Source organism: Sorex fumeus, unplaced genomic scaffold (assembly GCF_029834395.1).
Source record: "Sorex fumeus unplaced genomic scaffold, SorFum_2.1 ptg000037l, whole genome shotgun sequence".
NCBI classification, from domain to species: domain Eukaryota; kingdom Metazoa; phylum Chordata; class Mammalia; order Eulipotyphla; family Soricidae; genus Sorex; species Sorex fumeus.
In genome coordinates, this window is record NW_026606094.1 from 72,026,470 (window position 1) to 72,047,567 (window position 21,098).

The 21,098-nt window shown below is 45.3% G+C and overlaps 1 protein-coding gene across 2 annotated transcripts in view; it reads left to right on the forward strand.

Moving 5' to 3' along the window:
• PLEKHA8 (pleckstrin homology domain containing A8) overlaps positions 1–4,303 on the forward strand; it is a 69,790-nt gene extending 65,487 nt beyond the window's left edge. Inside the window, exon 14 of one of the 2 annotated variants that reach the window (XM_056118098.1) lies at positions 3,546–4,303. In XM_056118098.1, the coding sequence (XP_055974073.1) occupies positions 3,546–3,743 (198 nt within the window). In that variant the 3' untranslated portion in view covers positions 3,744–4,303. The remainder of the gene's footprint in view (positions 1–3,545) is intronic. The other variant, XM_056118099.1, reaches the window with a different exon arrangement.
• Positions 4,304–21,098: the final 16,795 nt, after the last annotated feature.

The following is a 21,098-nucleotide window of genomic DNA, read 5'->3' on the forward strand; positions in this document are numbered from 1 at the left end:
TTTTCCCTCCAGCACTGCCACAAGTGATCCCTGAGCACAGAGCCCGGAGGAAGCCCTGAGTATAGAATAACACTGTTTCGTCCTTCCTCAGGTAGCTTATGTTTATTGGGTCACACCCATCCCAGGGCACTGAACTTGTATAATAGGTTAATATTGCCTTTCTCCTCTCCTGTGTCTTTTGAATAGTTTACCTTAAAGCAGTGTCCTTTCTGTATGGACACAGGAAGACAGTTAATATTATGCTTTGTAACTTGGGAGTTGATTGACTCCAAATAATATTTTCTCCTGGGCATCTACTTTCTTGACCCAGTTCCTAGCACCTCAAAAGCAAGAGTCCCGAGGAGGGACTGAATGGACTCAGGGCAAGCTGTGAGCTACCCTGGCATCGAAATGGGCCAGGCCAAAGCGCCACGATACTCAGCTGTAAGTTGAGGGCATGATCATGGACAAATACTGTCATGATCCAAAAGTAAGTAATGACGAGACTAGGACCCTGCTGGGGCTAGGAAGACTAACCTGGCCTGAAGACTGCAGAATATATAGTGAGATGTCCTCAGGAAGAACCTAACTGTAAGTTTATGTCTCTTACTGTGCTCATACAGAATGACTTTGCTAGAAATATTAGAAGTAGATTTACTACAACTATTTAAGTAGATTACTAGCTGAGGGAAGAACACACCCTTATTGGGATCCCACCCTTGAGCGGATCTCCTAGTAATCTGGAGTAATCTCTTTAGATGAGATTTTATCCTTGAGTTAATCTCCTGGAGGAGTGGTCTTACCTCTCTTTGTTGATTTGTTAATGTTCAACCCACCTTTGTGTCACCACCTTACGTGATTGCTATATAAACTAAGACTGTAGGCTTGGGCCAGAGAGCGATCCGATCAGAGTCAGAGTGAGAGGGACTCAAGCTTGAGAGAGAGAGAACAGCCGTCCTGATCCAGGCCACGCACAGGGCTCAAGAGCACCAAACACAGGCTGTGAGACAGAGCCCTCCAGAGAGCCCACGAACAACAACCTTCGGCATGCTAAGATTTTACATCTGAGCACTACCAGGTGTGGCACAAAATCCACCCAACCCCCCCCAAAAAAAGAACAACACTATAATTAAGCATGCTTAAGTATCTTAAGCATGAGTCTCTAAACGGACTTCATAAATTACAGCATTACCCCAATATACAGTATATTTAGTCCTATAAATTTTTTTAGAACACATAGAACAACGGGAAGGAAAATATTGAAATAATCCATATTTTTGCCACTCTGTAACCATTTTAAACATTTTTAAAGTTTTGCCTTCTTAATTTTTTGAATAGTCTGATATTATCTTTATCTAAATATAAAGTAATAGATGTTTATATTTTTATATCTTACATGTGTATATTATATTCATATAATTATCTTTATATACTTTATGCATATGGTTTTTGGCACTTATATTTTTGTATATTACCTCCACTTAATGACAGCTATCATTTTAAGTATCTTAAGAATCTTCAAAAATCTTTGTGAATACATAATATTTTCCTGTATAGAAGTACTATACTTTATTTGCCTAGTTTTCTATGCTGGGAATCTTAGCTGCTTCTAAATTTATTAGAAAACAGCATACATTCATGTCTTTTCCCCTAAAGCTTATTTCCTGAAAATGGTTTCTAGAAGTAAAATTGTTATGTCTCAAGAACTCCAAGCACATCTTGGTATCTTGATCATTTGCTCTACACTAGAAGCTATTACGTGCCGCCCATACATGGAGTTATTTGTCTCGTGACTCTCATGTTGGGTCTCTGATGATCCCTACTTATGAGGCGAAGACCACAGACATAAGAGATGACATAATATACCTTAGGTTAGAGGATAAGAACAGTCTTGCAGGCTCTTCGTATAATTGCCAGTCATTTTTAAAATTGCCTGCTTTTAAGAATAGATAATGTGCGTTTGACAACAGTCTTAATAAACAGAGGAATGTATCAATCCTTTCAGATTCTCTGCTCTGATTCTCCATGTTCTCCGACGATGGCAAGCTTGTAAAGCTCCCTGAAATGCTAATTACCAGAGGCAGATTGGTTTAACCCATCTCAGTTGCTCAGGGGAGCATCTTTTACACCCACGGAATTTAACTCACTCACCGTCAAGTAGTAAATTTTCATTTTCAGTCACATTCTGCTGAACCGAGGCAGTCTGGGCCCTGCTGCCAGCGTGGTCACTGGTGTCTGTCCTGTGGCCTTGATGTTTTTCTCTTCTGTGGGTTCCTTAAAACAGCTTCTCTTCCCGTGGTTCAGTTGTACCAGCACCTTCTGTGAATCTTTGAGAAGTCAATACATAATCCGGAAGAAACTTAAGAAAGATCTATTTTAGAGAACCCATGGCATCTTTCACCACAGCCTGAGATCTTGAGATCAAATCCTGGTGCCACTGGTATGCTGGGGGGCCATCCTGAGAGCCCCTCTGGGGATCCCCAGCAGGGGAAAGGGAATCTCTGCCCTGTCACTTAGACATATGTGCAGACGGTTTGTTTGGGCTTGTTTGTTCTAATCAGAAGGAGTAGCACTGTAGCACTGTCCTCCTGTTGTTCATCGATTTGCTCATGCGGGCCTAGTAACGTCTCCATTGTGACACTTGTTACTGTGTTTGGCATATCAAATACATCACAGGTAGCTTGCCAGGCTTTTCTGTGTGGGTGAGATACTCTCAATAGCTTGCCGGGCTCTCCGAGAGGGGTGGAGGAATCGAACCCGGCTCAGCCGACCCGGCCATGTGCAAGGCAAACAGCCTACTACAAAAAGCAGTCCCTGGCCCTGGCCCCCCTTCCCGCACTCATGTGGCTGCCAGTTCAACTCCTGTGGCCATTTCTCCCAGGACATTGGTAGTTATGGAAATGTTTACTGTTCTTTGTTCCTTTCTTAACTTTAATCATTATTTTTGCTTCTTTGTTTCTTTGTTTTGGTTATTTGGGATTTTAGGACACACTCGCACTGTGAAATAAGCTCAGGCTTATTACTGCCTCTGTGCTCAGGGATCACTCCTGGTGGGTTCGGGGGACCATTTATGTTGTCCAGAATCAAATCTGGTAGACTGCATGCAAATTAAGTGCCCTACCCACTGTTCTATCTCTTTGACCCTTAGTCATCAATTTTCACTTTGTACAAAATGTTTCTACAAAGACTTACATGAAATCAACACTTATTTTATGGGTCAGCATGAATAAAAAGAAAATTTTCTCAGACTCTCTTGGCCCATGTATGTACATGCCACTTGTAGCTTTGAAATGATTTGGTGCTTGGAGCATAATTTAAGAATCTATCGGAGAAGATGTGTTTCTGCTTCTCCCTCTCACTGTCCTCAATTCTCTGTGTGTGTGTGTGCATTTGTGTATATATGTTTGTATGTGTGCGTGTGTATGTGTGTGCATGTGTGTGCACACGCATGTGCATACATGTGTGTGCGTGTTTGTGTTTGTGTGTGTGTGTGTGTGCACGGACCCGTGCACAAATGGGCAGGAATGGAGTGTGACACACATTCTCCCTGACAATTCTTCTTGCAGTTAGCTCTGAGGGCGGCTCCATCCTATGAAGATTTTGTCGCTGCACTGACCATAAAGGAAGGGGACCACCAGAAGGAAGCTTTCAGTGCTGGGATGCAGAAGGACCTCAGCCTCTATCTCCCCGCCATGGAAAAGCAGCTGGCAATCCTGGACACTTTGTATGAGGTCCACGGACTCGAGTCGGACGAGGTGGTGTGACATCTGCAGCCGGTACCGCCTTCCAACTTCAGGGAATCCAGTTTGCCCTTGAGTGTTGAGTTGCCCTACTTAATTTCCAGCAGCAGCCCTCTCCAGGTTCGAGAGGGGATAAAGAGGAGGCAAACCTACTGCTTTTATATTTAATTTTTTAATGCATATGTGTTTCGTGTGTTTAAAAATCAAGGTGCTATAAATTTCAGTTGAAAGGGCCTCCTGGAAACCAAATCGTAGCTATCTGTAGACTGGAATAGCAAGTTCTGAGAGCAACTAGACAAATGAATTTGTTGGTGTTTGTTTTGGTGTATTAGCTTTTAATTTTAGCAGATCACTCAAACCCAAGCTGCAAATAAGCAAATTTTGCTTCCATTACTTAGCCAACTTAGAATCGACTCAAAACTTCGAGGGTATTACACCCCTTCATCGAACTTTTGAAATGTAGAGTTGGTTATTCTCAAACATTCTTTCATGAATTCCCATGTCTATGGCCTGTGGGCAAGAAGAGCTCAGGCAGTCCAGTTGTTGGGGTACTGGGGTGATCTTCACACATGATGTGGGCAGCAGAGACACATAAATAAAAGATGTCCTTCCTGTTTACCTGTGGGGAGAATGTGACTCTGCAGAGATGCCCTGACACCAACTTAGAGGGCAATGTGGGAGAGGTGAGACAGATCTGGGATGCCCCTCTCCATGCGTCCACGTATGAACTCACTTGGATATCATAGCAGGTCCACGACATTCAGGACGTTTTCCCCGGGATCAAAAGTGAGGTTTAGTGCAGTGTGCCTCAATCTCTTCCCAAACATGATGTGCTTCCTGCCTTATGTCCTTACTGTGTACCTCCCTAGCCCCTGCCTCCCCCAGTTTTAGCAGTTTTCACCTGTGCTCCCCCTCCCTTGGAATATCTTGGGGGGCCTGCAGGGCCCATCCGATTCCTGGTTTAGAAACACTGGTTTAGAGGTTGAGAAAGTTCCTCATTCGCACAGCCCCCAAACAGAAGAATCAGGTCATTTCTAAGTGTGATCTGAATTACCTGGGCCTATAAGTCACATGGGATGCTTGTTCTGAAAAGCAAATTCCCAGGCCTCACTCTCACTGAAGAACTAGAAGCAGGGGATGAAATCCTGCATTCCTCTATCTATGCAGAGATCCCAAGCGAATCTTATGCAGACAGGATTGAAAGGAGCACTAGATTGAACAAGAGTTTCCAAGATTCCTAGTCTCAGGTCCTTTTTTTTTTTTTTTCGCCCAAGGAGGAAGAGGCTATGACTTAGATAACCTAGTTAATGGGAGAGTGAGATGCCGAGCACCTTGACCCATGGCTTCCTTGGTTGAACCAGCATCAGCAGACAGTCGGCAGGATCTGGCGTTGGGGTTCCTAAGAGGTCTCTGGGCAAACTCGGCTTAGTCACCAGTGGTTCAGAGGAAGCTGAATGCAGCTCCAGGTTAATTGCAAAAACCTCAGGATCATGTCAAACAAGCTTTAAATCATTCCCAAGCAGTGCCTTGGGTCAATGTCCTGAAAGCCACAAGTACCACAACCCCTCACCACCACCACCACCACCACCACCACTGGAGGCCACTTTCTTCTAGTAGCCAGAAGGGAAGTCCCAGGGCAGAAGGTCAGGGTTTTGGTGGCACCCAGGTAATGCTGTGATTCTGACTGCCTGGGGCAGGGTAAACCCCTCTCCTGGGGCTGAGCGGTTAAAGCTGGAAGAATATTGATTCTGCTGTCTTTAATCAAATAGGTATTTATTTCATTCATATTCGTGAAACCTGTACCTGTTCACTTAAGGCCTTCTGGGTACTTAAGGACCAGACGCCTGCAGGCTGGGCCTAGAACAGATGCTGAAAGGATATCATTTCTGTAAAGAGCAGCTGCCCTGGTGTGTGTGTCCCCCCATTCCCGGGGCGGCCTGGTGTGGTCCTGCCTCTGTGTGTGTGTGACATTACGGAGGGACAGGAATCACTTCAGTTCCTGCCCTTGACGTAACCTCCTACAAGGGAAAAAGAAAAAGCCGCCAGCTGGAACTAATGCTGTTTGGTCTTACACCAGTGGGAAAGGGTTGCGAGCAGGAATGTATGTTGTGAAGCCTGAGCCCTCGCAGCCACTCCTGATGGCCCCTGTCTGTCCCCTCTGGTGTGGGCACACCCTCAGGTTTCCAAGACTCCAAATCCATACACAGAAGCCACTTGAGGGGTTAGGTGGGGGGCCAGGTGTGGTGACTGGGTTTCCCAGGGCAGAAGCATTCACTGTATGGGAATATCACTGGAAACCCAAGTCATCTGAGTACTTTGGACAGATATTTTCTACTCACCCCTTTCCCAGAAGAAAGGGGTCATGGTTTTTGATAGCCCCCCCTCCCGTTCCCCAAGTCTAGGATATGTAGAGTTCTTAAGGTCCCTCAATAAAAATGAAATCATAATGGAAATGAACAGGAAACAATAAAGTCAGTTTGCCCTGATGCGCATGACATAGTCAGGACTTCTCAGCCGGATCTACCATAGTTGCTCCTGTCTTAAAGTTGTGATTTGTGCTAATTTAAAGTTACTGTAAAGCTCTCTCCATAACCCTCCTAGAATTCTTGGAATATCTGAGCTTTCTCTGCACCTTTGATAAGCAGAAGTGGACACTAAATGAACCTGCTGAGAGAATAGGGCACCTTCTTTCAAAGTGCTTCTAGGGCCCCTCCTTGTCTAGAGAATTCTTCCGAGAAAAGCTAGAAGAAAAAGGAAGCAGCCTTTCTTCTAGGTATTAGTACAAACTAATACGTAGTCACTATCACTGATCCTGGTGATAAAATAGTAAGTGGGGTGATGCCTTTCACCCCTTGGAGACAAAACCCACTGGTGACCATGAGGCAGGGATTTGTTCATCAGCTTTTGATCCAGCTTCGCACAGAGTTCCTTTTTGTTTTATTTTATTTTCAGTTTCTAGTTTCATCTTGGTGATGCTCAGGGGTTACTCCTGGCTCTGAACTCAGGAATTACTCCTGGTGGCGCTCTGGGGACCAGATGGGGTGCTGGGAATGGAGCCAGAGTCAGGCTGCATGCAAGGCAAGCGCCCTACCTGCCCTACTATCACTCCAGCCCTACAGAGAGTTCTAGAAGCAGGTCGCTTGGAATCTCCCAAGGGAATTGACTTTGTCATTCTTGTGTGTTACTCTGCACATGAAACTTCCCAGGTGTCCATTTCTGCAGTGAGGGGACCTGGGTTCCATCATTTGGCCTTACCTGCCGTGCTAGGTGGGCTTAGAGAAGAAACTTTGGCTTCATGAGCACCACGCGCAACATAATGTGGTTCTCTCTGACTTCATTGCATAAGTGTGTGTATCCAAAAGGCATAATTAAGAAACATCAAGTGACCAACAAATAAAGTATACTTTATTACATTTTAAGTAAATTCCTGTTTACTTCAATGCGGCTGAAGTAGGAGATACCTAACTAAGGATCTGTAATCCAGTGGTGAAAATCATGTCCATATAAATGTCATTGAAGGCAGCAGAGAGAGTCAGGGTTATGAGCAATACAAGATGATGTGGGCATTTTGAAATGATCGGGAAGAAATCTGTGTCATTTGGTTTCCTACAAACTCCCACACTCTGCAAGAAGTTGGTTATATACTGGTACATATCTGAATCATGCATTAAAATCATTTGTTTCTGACCTTGCTCATAATTTACAGCTCAGCTTCCTTACCATCCATGTCTTTGCTCTTTTTTTGTGGGGAGAGGTCTTCCCAATGTTGGTCCAGGGGCCCTGTGAGCCCCTCCTGGCCATCTTCAACCAATTAGGCCCAGTTCAGCACAAGTACCTGGGAATGCTCAGGGCTGGAATCACCCATTGGGGCCATGGGGCCACCATGGCAGTACTTGGGGCTTCCAGAGCCACATCCAGTGTTGCTCCCTCCCTATGGTGCTGGGGATTAGACTGGGGTCAGCCACAAGCAAGACGTGCACCTTAATCCAGCACTCTCTCTCTCCAGCATTTTCGTTCTGTGTTTTAAATTGAGCCATCGACTTTATGTGTGTGTGCATTTCTAGATGTAGAATTTATAAGTAAGATACATTTCTGTTAGCTGAACTGATATGTTTGATCTCAGAGCACCTGGCCTCAGATGTTCTTTGGGATCTGGTACAGGCCTTAGAGACATCATTGTGTACATCAAGTGCGTTATTTAGAAATTTGTTCTGCTTCTGGATGTCCCTTTGTAATCTGCAGCTGCTCGCTCAGGGGTTCATAGTATGACATAAAGAAGTCCACTAGCTGTGGACCGGTGTTTGAAGACAGCTTCTCTCTAACAAGATTGTTAGGGATCCTTTCAGCCATCCCGTGGACATGCTCTTCACCAGCCCTTCTCGGTAGCTCGTCCCGGTTCCCGCCCCGTTCTGTTGCAGGCCTGTGTGCAGAGGCCCTTAGCATGATTGCTCACTGCACTGCCGTATCCAGGGCACGATTAGGCGATCATTGAAGAGACAGTTGCCGCATGTATTAGATCTTTGTCCTCTACTGTTTTTGTTTCGCCCTTTGTTAAAAGAGAAAAGCATCGCTTATCACTACAACCCTGCAGTGCAAGCATTTCCATAAGTCTTTGGTTGCCCTATTAAAAATCACTCCTCTTTCTAAGCAAACAGATGTTTTTGGCTGATCTATGTGAGGCACAGGAAGAGATTCTTTGTGTTTTATGCACATCCCTTCTATTGCACATAGTACCTGTACTTGGAAGTATGGTCAGTATTTCTTCCCTGTACTTTATAAATAGAAACTGCTCCAGGATCATTGGTACTCCTTGCAAAGCTGATCTCATCCACACAGACTCCTGTTTGTGTCTATTTATAAGTGCATGTGGGGTCCGTAATGACAAGAAGGGTGACCTCGAAGTCGTCCTGTGGCTTCCTAGAAGGTTGTTGAGCCAGTCTCAAGCATGTTCTATGTATGAGCGCCCCTGAGTCATGACAGTTCCTAGAATGTCAGCAAACAGCCCAACTACCTCATGTGAAATTGGCTGTGGACAATCTGTGTTCAGATAAGACATGTGTTCAAGTGGACTGAATCTGAGTTAAGAGATTGGACAAAATGATCTCTTTGAAGAAGAAACATATTAGACCAGATGCCAAAGGCTACAATGTATATAGATTTCCTTAGATTAATTTTTTAAGCCAGTATTTAATTTCACCTTCAGTATTCTTAGATGTTTGTAGTTCTCTAAACCCATGCACTTTGACTGTCAAACATGGTCCCTGGTTACCTGTTCTTATCTTTCAGCAGTTTTGAAGGAGCGTTATGACAGTAGAAAGCAAGTGTCAAGTGGTTTGTTGCAGTTTCTATTTTCCTGGATCATTAAGAATATAATGTTTAGGGCCTTTTAGGACCAACTGATGAGTGAAAATTTCATGTTTAGGTTTTATGTAAAATGCTTCCAAGTTCTTACTCTTTGTCTTGTGGGAAAGGGGAACAAAGGAGGATTTTACTTTTTTCTCAAAAAAAGTTTTAAAGCATCTGTCATATTTTATATTCACTCATTATAATAAACTTATTTTTAAACGATTCTGTCATATGCTTGTCCTAAATATTTATGTGTGTTTGTGCTTAATTGAATATGTCAGTAATAAAATACATACTATTGACCAGGTATCATTCAATGTCATTTACAGATAATTGAGCATTTAATCCTCCTAATCAATCTAGAATGCCAGTACCAATCTAGAAGATCCCTATTATTGAGGAGTAGAACTAGGCTCATACTTAAGCACCATGAATCACACCCAGGGTTTCATGCATCTGTGTCCTAATTTTTTTTTCCTTTTTGGGTCACATCCGGCAATGCACAGGGCTTACTCCTGGCTTATTACTCCTGGCAGTGATTAGGGGACCATATGGGATGCTGGGAATCAAACCCAGGTTGGCCATGTGCAAGGCAAACGCCCTACCCACTGTGCTATCACTCTAGCCCCTGGGTCCTACATTTTTACAAATATTCTCAAAGTATTTATAAAACTATAAACCTAAGCAAAAGAGTAATTTTGAAACATCAAATGCTTTCTGAACTAGCATTGTCATGGGTATTCAAAGCACTCTAAAAAACTAACCCTTTTTACAAGCAACTATATTCTTTAGTTTAATTCCATTTTCAGAGGAACCACAAACAGAATAGATAAATTTGCTGAGCATGTTTTAGCAGCTCTGTGGACATGGTCAATTGCTCATCCTTTTTTACTTAAATCACTTAATGACAAAGTAATGTTGGACTTGAATTTTCTCAAGTGTATTTGTTGGTGAATTTTAAGTACTGTCACTGGTGTCCAGGTGCTACGTTGTCCACGCCCCTTTCTCATGGAAGTATTCCACTTGTTGACTGTCTGAAGCCTCCTTTCCAGGCATCTGTTTAAAGGCATGAACTGGGATCCCTTAAAATTGGGAGCAGAAGGATTGAAGGAAGAAAAACCAGTGCAGTGGGTGGAAGGTGCTCAGACAGAGGAGTCTTGAAGAGTGAGGCAGTGTGGCCACATGGAAGAGGGAGGAGAGAGCTGGTGAGTGGTGAGAGAGGCACCCTTAGAAGCAAGGCTGGGGCACCGCAGCCATGAGCACGAGCAGAGCCCCTCTGCTGCTTTCCCTGGTGTGGGTCTCGGAGGCCTGTTCGCTCTGCTCGGATTTGCCCCTTGGGGAAACCTGTGCCTTCCCAGGAGGACCTCACCATTTTGGTTTACACTGCTTCCATCCCTTGAAACAATCACAGTGACAAACACACATGCCCTATTTCACACTGAATGTGGAAAAATCTTTTTTTTTCTTTTTTGGGTCACACCCGGCGATGCACAGTGGTTACTCCTGGCTCTGCACTCAGGAATTACCCCCGGCGGTGCTCAGGGGACCATATGGGATGCTGGGAATCAAACCCAGGTTGGCTGCGTGCAAGGCAAACGCCGTACTCGCTGTGCTATGGCTCCAGCCCCTGAATGTGGAAAAAAATCTTAAAACCTAAAGGACATATTTTGGGTCTTTAAAAAAACTTTAGAAAAAAAAATTTTCATTGAATCACCATGAGGTACGCAGCTACAAAGTTGATCATGATTGGGTTTCAGTTATACAATGTCCCAATATCCGTTGCTTGACCAGTGCATATTTCCCACCAGTGTCCTCAGTTTCCCTCTCACCATCCTCCCCCGAAGTCTGCTTTTAATGGCAGACACTTTTTGTCTCTTTCACTCTCTGTTTTTCTCTGTTTCTCTCTCTGAGTCTGTCTCTGTCTCTCTATGTACTTTTGTGCATTATGGTTTGCAATACAAGTACTGAGATGTTATCATGTAGATCCTTTTACCTCCTCTCCGCTCTCAGTTCTTGTCCAGAGTGGTCTCTATTTTAACTGCTCTCCACCATCACCCTTGAGGCAGGCTTCCAACTGTGGACCTCTTCTCCTGACCTTGTTTTCACTGTCCTTGGCTATTAACCTTATACTATATTTTTAATATCACACAAATGAGTGCAGTCATTCTATATGCGTCCTTCTTCTGGCTCATTTCACTCAGCGTGGTGCTCTCCATGAAAGGACCCTCCATGAAAGAGCCACCTCCTGCTTACTAGGAAAGTGGTAACTGTGCAATCTGTGTAGATAGTAGATATAGAATCAGTCTCTCGGACTTGGCTTATCCATGTATCATTCTCCACAGAACTCTCCAAGCGTTTTTGTACTGATATTACATCGTCAACATCAGTCCTACCAGTGATGGATCTGTAAGGACCAGCTCTCCACCTCCTGCCTTTTCCAGGCCTTTAGGAAGTCGAGTGCTCACATGAGAGTTTTACCAAAGGAGCCAAGTTGTGTCCTTCAGCTCTGCCTTTAGTGGTACTTGAGGATCAAGAAAAGATTTGTTTCCTGGAGTGCTGAGTGATTTTATTTATTGTAGTGTCACTGTCACTGTCCTCCCATTGTTCATCGATTTGCTCGAGTGGGCCCAGTAACGTCTCCATTGGAGACTTTGTTGTTACTGTGTCTGGCATATCGAATACGTCACGGGGAGCTTGCGAGGCTCTGCCGTGCAGGCGAGACACTCTCGGTAGCTTGCCGGGCTCTCCGAGAGGGACGGAGTAATCGAACTCTGGTCAGCCATGTTGGCTGCATGCAAGGCAAACGCCCTACCACTGTGCTATCGCTCTATTTTTGTTTATTATATTATTTTATTACCCAGCAGTGTTTAGGGCTTATTCCTGGCTCGGTGTCCAAGGATCACTCCTAGTGATGCTCAGGGGACCATAGTGAATGCCTGAGATAAAAACTGGGTTGGTGGCTTACAAGGCAAGTCCCTTAATTGCTGAGCTATCTTTCTGGCCCCTGAGTAATTTTTTTTCAAGAAGGGAGGTAGGTCAGTGTTATCCGATCTGGCCAATAAGTTTGGGAATCACTAATTGTAGACCACAAAGAAACTTCTGGTATTGACTACAGACCTCAGCCCACCTCTGTTTAATACAATACATATGCTGTATAATACAATAAATAAATATTTTGAATCTCACCCATGAAGCGATAGCACAGCGGGTAGGGCGTTCGCCTTACACGCGGCCAACATGGCCGACCCGAGTTCGATTCCTCCGCCCCTCTCGGAGAGCCTGGCAAGTTCCCTGTGATGTATTCGATACGCCAGACACAGTAACAACAAAGTCTCCAATGGAGACGTTACTGGGCCCGCTCGAGCAAATCGACGATCAACGGGAGGGCCTTTACCTTTACCTTTACCTCACCCATGAAAATATGGAACCAGCCGGGAAAATATACAGGCAAACAGCAGAAGTTGTCATGAAAGATAGAGAGCATGTCAAGAAGAATGCTCCAATCCTAAGTCAAAACAAATAAGTGGTTAGACCATAGCTGCCCACATTAAATTTGAGCAAATTTAATCGACCTGGCAACAATGTCAAATATGTTACAGCCTACAAAGTGGGTGGAGGGGGAAACATGAAATTAATTTACAAGAATGGTTAACCCAAAAACCAAAAGTTTATATTGGTGTATTGTGTTCTCAAAGAGAAACAAAACATGAATTCTATCAGGAGCTTATATATCAGCTGATTAAACAACAATGAGATTTCTTTTTTTTCTCAAAGGCAGATTGCAGGAAAAAAAAAAGAAGAAATATCTTGACCATAATAACAAACTTTCCCCTCTTCTCTTGTCTTTGTCAATGTTGCAATGATACAGTACTGCAGGGTCATACATGCTTATGGTGATCCTTGCTGAAGGTCACACTCCTTTAGTGCTGGCACATACCTTGTTGCAGAGTGGGTAGAAATCTCTGCAGTGCGGACTTCGCAACAATAGAGCTGCCAAGATCCTGCTTGGTGCGTGTGGCTGTACGAGAGATCCGGCTCACAACCTCGTACTTGCGAGGCAGCTGCTTTCGCCTCTGAGTCATGCAAGAGCTTGAAATGACTACAATAAATAAGTTAAAAGTCATTCTTGAGACTATAATTGTGCAAAGCCATAGGAATTTTATTTGTTGGGGTTTTGGGGGGGAAGGAGTTGTGGGGGAGTTCAGCCACACCCAGCAGTGCTCAGGACTTACTCCTGACTCTGTTCTCAGGGATCACTCATGGCAGTGCTCAAGGAAACTTAGGCTGGTTTTTGTGCTTTGGTTTGTCTTTGTTTTTTGTATTTCAGAGCTACACCTGGCAGTGCTCAGGGTCTACTCCTGGCATTGCACTCAGGATTCACTCCTGATGGTGCTTGAGGTACCACCTGGGATGCCAGAAATTGAACCCGGAGTGGCCTTGTGCAAGGCAAATGCCCTCCCTGCTGTGCTATTGCTCTAGTCTCAGGGAACCTTATACTGTGCAATGGATTGAACCTTCATTGGTCTCATACAAGTGCCTTAATCCCTTTAAGAACACTCTCTGGCTCAGGACAAAGGTATTTTAATGTAAGCATATTGGTCACCCACCAGAAAATAAGACTATCAGGAGATCTAACATGGAAAAGTTGTCCTTAAAGAAGTAAAACTCAGAATGAAAGTTGTCCTTAAAGAAAGTTGTCCTTAAACTTGTCCTTAAAGAAATGAAACTCAGAATGAAAGAGTCCACCATGTTCTATGAAACTTTACTGATCACCAAAACATACCCTGGTGAAGAGAATAAGTTTCCAGGGTGAAGAATCCTTCATTCAGTAGCAGGACATAATGGGAAAATGTTTCCAAAGTTTTGAGTAAGAAAAATGAATGACAAACATAGTATCCCTATTAAAGTGCATAGTATTGCCATATAATATGGAGTACTTTTTAAAAATAACAATGACTTTTATATATCAATTATACCACAGCCTGTTTTTGTGTTTTTATCAAGTATGATTAAAATATGAAATTGTGCATCTTTTTTATTCCGCCTCCATGGATTATTTGTTTATTTATTTGGGTCGCATCCAGCAGTGCTCAGGGCTTACTCTGACTCTGCACTCAAGGATCAGGTGCCAGGGATTGAATCCAGATTGGTCATATGCCAGGCAAATGCCTTACCTGCTATCCTGTTGTGCTGTGACACTCCACTGCTGTGAGTCAGAAAGTCATGATAATAGGCATTCAGTGTTTCAACTACAAACCCACCACCAGGGTCATTTCCCCACCCCATCCCACCCCCAGGACCCAGGATTCCTTCCTTCTCCCCACCTGGCTCCTTAACTCACTTTTTAAAAATTTACTTATTTGGGGCTGAAGAGATCATACAGTGGGGGCGGGGGGAGGGAAGCAATAGTACAGCAAGGTGCTTGCCTTGCACACGGCCGCTGGATTTGACCCCCAGAGCCCCGGGTTCCTTGAGCCTGGCAGAAATGACGTCTGAGCATACAGCAAGTAGGGTCTTTGCCTTCCACACAGCCAACCTGGGTTTGATCACCAACATCCCAGATGGTCCCCCAGGCCCCTCCAGGAGTGACCTCTGAGTAAAACCAGGAGTAATCCCTGAGCATTGACAGGTGTGGCCCAAACATCAGAAAAAATAATTTTTTTGCACAACGGGTAGGGTGTTTGCCTTGCACTTGGCCAACCCGGGTTCGAGTCCTCCGTCCCTCTCAGAAAGCCTGGCAAGCTACCGAGAGTATCCCGCCTGCACAGCAGAGCCTGGCAAGCTCTCCATGGCATGTTCGATATGCCAGAACAGTAACAATAAGTCTCACAACGGAGACATTACTGGTGCCGCTTGAGCAAATAGATGAACAATGGGAGGACAGTGCTACAGTGCTGCATTAATGTACACAGTTATCTCACTTACCCATCACCAAAATGTGCAAGACCCTTGTCATGTCAAGGTCATGACAAAAATTCAGAACTCAGGGAAACATCAGAAACTCAGGGAAACCATTCCATGGGAGAGAAGAATCAACTAGCTCAGCCCAGTAGCCAGCTCCCTGGGGGAGTGTCTGCCCTGCAAGCAGGGCTTCCCAGATGGATCCGCAGCACCCAGTGGCATTACCATTTGGGACCGTGACAACCAAATGCATGCGACCCTCAGTCATCACAGCAACAACAAAAGGGAAAGGGAAAACAAAGCAAGAAACAAACCGATGCTATCTTTGAAAATCAAGTAACTGGAAGAATGCATAAAAATAATGATGAAAATGTCACTGTCACTGTCCTCCCGTTGTTCACTGATTTGCTCGAGCAGGCTCAGTAACGTCTCCATCTTGAGACTTTGTTGTTACTGTGTTTGGCATATCGAAAACTTCACGGGGAGCTTGCCAGGCTTTGCCGTGCGGGTGAGATACTCTCAGTAGCTTGCCGGGCTCTCTGAGAGGGGCAGAGGAATTAAATTCGGGTCGTCTGGGCTGGCCATGTGCAAGGCAAACGCCCTACCACTGTGCTATTGTTCCAGCCCCAATAATGAAAATAATGTACAAAAATAACGAAATGTATAAAAATAATAATGTATAAAATAATGAATGTAGTACAGTGGGTAGGGCATTTGCCTTGCATGCGGTCGACCAGGGTTCGATTCCCAGCATCCCACATGGTCCCCCGAGCACTGCCAGGAGTAATTCCTGAGTGCAAAGCCAGGAGTAACAACCCTGTGTTTTGCCGTGTGTGACCCAGAAAAGCAAAATAAATAAATAAATAAAAGAATATATAATAATAATAATGAATTTGTATAAAAACCTAAACCACACTAAGATTTATGGTTGTATTAGAGATACAGATTGCAAATTGTATAAACCTTTATCATGTAAGTATTACATGGGGGTGGCAGAAATGAGTGCCAACCTCCTCATTTTCATAACAGGAAGTTGATAATGTCTAAGAATAATATACATACATCATAACTTTTTCAGTGTTTTGATAGCACTGTAGCACTATGCTCCCATTGTTCATCGATTTGCTCAAGTGGGCACCAGTAACATCTCAGAACAAATTGTGAGACTTATTACTGTTTTTGGCATATCGAATGCGCCACAGGTAGCTTGCCAGGCTTTGCCATGCAGGCAAGATACTCTCAGTAGCTTGCCAGACTCTCCGAGAGGGGCGGAGGAATCGAACCTGGGTCAGCCATGTGCAAGGCAAATATGCCTTACCCTCTGTGCTATTGCTCCAGCCCAGTGTTTTGGTAATTAAATGAAAATAAACTTTGGGGCCTGGGGAGATGGCTCAAAGGGTTGGATCACAAGTTTTGCATGGGGAAACCCAACTTTTATTTCTGACACCCTAAGTCCCCCCCAAGGACCACTGGGAGTGATTCTTCAGCCCTGCTGTACGTGGTCCCCAAACCAAAAGTAAAATGAAACTTGGATGAAGGCCAGGGATGTGGGTCGGTGTATAGCACATGCTGCGCATGTGTGAGGCCCTGGATTTGACCTCCTGCACCATCTGACACCCTCTGCAGCACCTCTGCATGTGATCCATAAACACAAAACCAAAAACACTGTTTTAGCCATCACTTCAATTCTAATACAACCAAATACAACCAAGTTCTCTGAACACTGTTTCCGTGCTTTGCTGCCTGACCATAGTGGATAACCGTGGCACTTGTTATATTCGGACAGCAGAGGAGATATTCTAAAAACAAGCTTTAAAAATGCATTGTGGGAGCTGGAGAGATAGTACAGTGGGTAGAGCATTTGCCTCACCTGTGGCTGGCCTGGCTTTGGTCCCTGGCATTCCATATCATGCCCTGAGTACCACCAGGAATAATTCCTGAATGCAGAGCCAGGAGTGCAGACCCCTGAACATTGCCAGGTGTGGCTCACTGTCACTGTCACTGTCCTCCTGTTGTTCATCGATTTGCTCGAGCGGGTCCAGTTACGTCTCCATTGTGAGACTTGTTGTTACTGTGTCTGGCATATCAAATGTGTCACGGGTAACTTGCCGGGCTCTCCAAGAGGGGTGGAGGAATCGAACCTGAGTCGGCCAAGTCGGCCGCATGCAAGGCAAAAACACTGTACTGCTGTGCTATTGCTCCAGCCCAGGTGTGACTCAAAACCCAAAAATAAATAAATAAACAAAGAAACAAACAAAGCATTGTGGGACCAGAGAGAGGGGGGAATGGAGGGAGGGGGGAAGAGAAGAAGGGAGAGAGAGAGAGAGAGAGAGAAAGAGAGAGAGAGAGAGAGAGAGAGAGAGAGAGAGAGAAATGTACAGCGAGTAGGGCTCTTGCATTACGTGCAGCTGGTCTAGGTTGGATCTCTGGCACCATGTCAAGCCCCACCAGGAGTGATCCCTGAGCACAGAGGTAAGAGTAAATCTGAGGACCACCTGGTGTGGCTCGCCAAAACCGACAATAAGAAAGCTTTGTAGAGTTGTGGCGGGGAACCTCTGCTCTCTACTTAGAGTGACATTTGATTTATAATTTCCAGCAGGATACTTACATGTCAGGGGCTAGGGGAGACTTGCAAGAAGTGCTCGAGGGGGTTCAGGAGCCCCTTCCAATAGCTCTAGGCCAGTGGGGATGGAAAGTTCTTGCCAGGGCCTGCAGATGTGCTGTACTGGGTCTGTGGTGCCCGGGACCACCAGTGCCACCCTGCAGTGCTGAGTGCCTTCAGGGCTTCACACGGCCATGCTCAGCTGCCAGGGAATGAACCCCAGTTCCTGTACTAACTCTCCAGCCCCTATCATTAATTTTACTTCATCTCACCCCATTTCTTTTGTTTTCTCAAAATGTTTGTTTTTCACATGTCAGCCATTATTTCTTGACCCACCCGGAAGTCGCTCATCTCCAGAGCCTTATTACTCAGCTCAGAAATCTTCAGGTCTTTGGAGACTCAGAGGGAAAATAGAAGCACCGGTTATAAGACTGAGTGATTTGCCCAGCACAACTGAAACAAAGGGGAAAACGGGATAAGGAGCCATGTGGAGCGGCTGACAGGCATCTTGCAAGAGAAAGCCAGAAAAGACTCAAGCAACATGGGAGTTTTTGCACATGAGTTGGCCGCGGTCCATCTGGAGGAGCTGAAAGGTTTCTTTCTTTGTGCTTCTGTGAGTTTGGAGATGAAATGTCGACGCTTTCCATGCCCGGGTGAAATTGCCGAGCAACAGAGTCATGGTTCACACCCCGTGGACTCTAGCCAGCAGTGCAGCAAGAACCCGCCGCTGCTGACTCTGGTGCTGGCCAGAGCTGATGGTCTCAGGGCGCCGCCTGGCAGGTGCCACGGGGCATAAGTGCCAAGGTGGCATGTGTGCGGGCAGCACTGGCCCCTCTCACTCTCACAGTCTTAGAAAATCCCAAGTTCTTTGCCAGCACTAGTCTAAAGATGGTCCCCAAGAGCAAGTGGGGAAGTGACAGATTGTCACAAGGATCATACCAGAAATTGTCCCTACTACGCACAGCTCTCGGCTTCTCCAAGTTATGTGTTCAAACACACCTTTTTCAAAAAAAAAAAAAAAAGACGCCGTGCCCCCAGGAAATCTTTCTTTAAAGCAAACAAATGGGAAACACAAAGTGCCCTTGTTTACACTGGAGGTGATCCTGCTCTCCACCCCTCCCCCACATCCAAATCATCCCAGCGGCCCTGGGGCAGGAGTTAGTGTCACACATTTTGGTAAATGCTGTCCGACACAAGGTGAGACACTCAGAATGGTGCTGTTGCTTTTTGTTTGTTTGTTTTGTTTTGTTTTGTTTTGTTTTGTTTTGTTTTGGGGGCTGGAGTGATAGCACAGTGGTAGGGCGTTTGCCTTGCCCATAGCCTGCCCGGCTGAGCTACTTTGATTCCTCTGCCCCTCTCGGAGAGCCCAGCAAACTACCGAGAGCATCTCACCCACATGGCAAAGCCTGGCTAGCTGGTAGCTATCGATATGACCTATCGATATGCCAAACACAGTGACAATAAGTGTCACAATGGAGACGTTACTGGGCCCACTCGAACAAATCGATGAACAATGGGAGGACAGTGCTACAGTGCTTGCTTTTTGGGTCACACCTGGGGTTACTCCTGGCTCATGCACTACTCAGGAATTACTCCTGGCAGTGCTTGGGGGACCATATGGGATGCTGGGAATTGAACCTTGGGGTTGGCCTCGTGCAAGGCAAACACCCTACCCACTGTGCTATCTCTCCAGCCCCACTGTTGCTTTTATTGTCTTAAAGGGAAGGAAAAACTACAGATGACCAGGCCAGCCATTTTTCTGTCAAATACGCCCTTTCTGATTTGTTTTGGGAGTGTTTTTATTTGTATGTTTTTGTTTTCGAGGCATACCTGATTGTACACAGGACTTATTCCCAGCTCTGACCTCAGGAGTGGCTCCTTGCGGGTCTCAGGGGACTGAACCTGGGCTTTCTGTGTGCAAGGTGAGTTCTCTACCTGCTCTACTATCTCTTGGGCCCCAGCAATGACACTTTTCAGTCCCAGAATTCCCATGTTAAAATAGAATAACCAATAAGAAAGCCAAAATTTCATGAAGTACTTTCACCACAAAACTAGGCATTTGAGGGGGTCACAGCCATAATACAGTGGATAAGAGGCTTGCCCTCCCTTACCCGAGTTTGATCCTCAGCATCTCTCTCATATGGTCCCTGAAGCACCACCAGGGGTGATTCCTGAGTGCACACCTCGGAGTATCCTCTGAGCATGGCCAGCTGTGGCCCGTAACCCACTCCAAATAAACAAGCAAGCAACAACAAACTAGGCTTTTGAGTTTCCCAGGAACAAGCAGATTACCAAAAACTAAGTGACTTAAAACATCAGAAATTCATTTTGTCCTATTTATGGGTGCTATAAAGCCAATCAGATGTTGGCGGGGCTAAGCTCCCTTTGAAGGCTCTAGGGAAGAATTGTTTCTTACTACTTCTTAGCTTCCTGCTGTTGCCCACACACTCGGTGTTTATGCCTTGTTGGTGAATGTATAATTTCGGTCCCTGTTTCTTTCTTTACGCTGCCATCTCTTCCTTTTGTCTCCAAATCCCTTTCTTTTTATAAGAACACCAGTCATTGAATTTGGGGCCCACCCAAAATCAGTATGGCCTCATATTAACTTGATTCCATCCATGAAGACTCTATTTCCAAATATGTACTCATGTCCACAGGTGACAGGGATTAGGAAAGAGCACTGTCTGGTAGTTCATAAGACACAACCATCCTGTCATTATTTGGCATAATGCCTAAAAGTAACACTGTAGCACTGTCCTCCCTTTGTTCATCTATTTGCTTGAGCAGGCACCAGTAACGTCTCCATTGTGAGACTTGTTACTGGTTTTGGCATATTGAATACGCCAGGGTAGCTTGCCAGGCTTTGTTGTGTGGGCGGGATGCTTTTGGTAGCTTGCCGGGCTCTCCAAGAGAGACGGAGGAATCAAACCCAGATCGGCCGTGTGCAAGGCAAACGCCCTCTCCACTGTGCTATGACTCCAGCCCATGCCTAAAAGTTTGACTGGGAATATACCCACCCTGCTCCCAAGCCCAGAATCAGGGTAAGGATGCCTGCTCTCACTGCTTAATCACTTAATCACTTAACTTCCCGTTAATCGTCGAGTTGCTCGAGCGGGCGCCAGTAATGTCTCCATTTGTCCCTGTCGCGTGCTAGTGTGGCCCAATGGCGTCTGTTCGCTCTAGGAACATGAAGAGCCTCAAATCGATCGTTCTTGATCTTGATGAAGAAGTCTGACCATCTGGTAGGTGGGAGGCCACGCGGTCTTTTGACATCCCGTGGAATCCAGTCGGTAACAGCTCTAGTCCAGCGGTCGTCTTTAAATCTCATTACGTGACCAGCCCATCTGATTTTTGACACCTTGGCAAACGAGACAGCCAGCGTCCCTGATTCTTGATCATCGATGGATGTCGGAACTCCGGATTCTTTCTCTCATTTGAGTGAAATGTGATATTCCAAGAATAGCTCTTTCAATTCCTCTTTGGGAGATCTGAATAGCGTTCTCATCCTATTTGCCTAGGGCCCAGGTCTC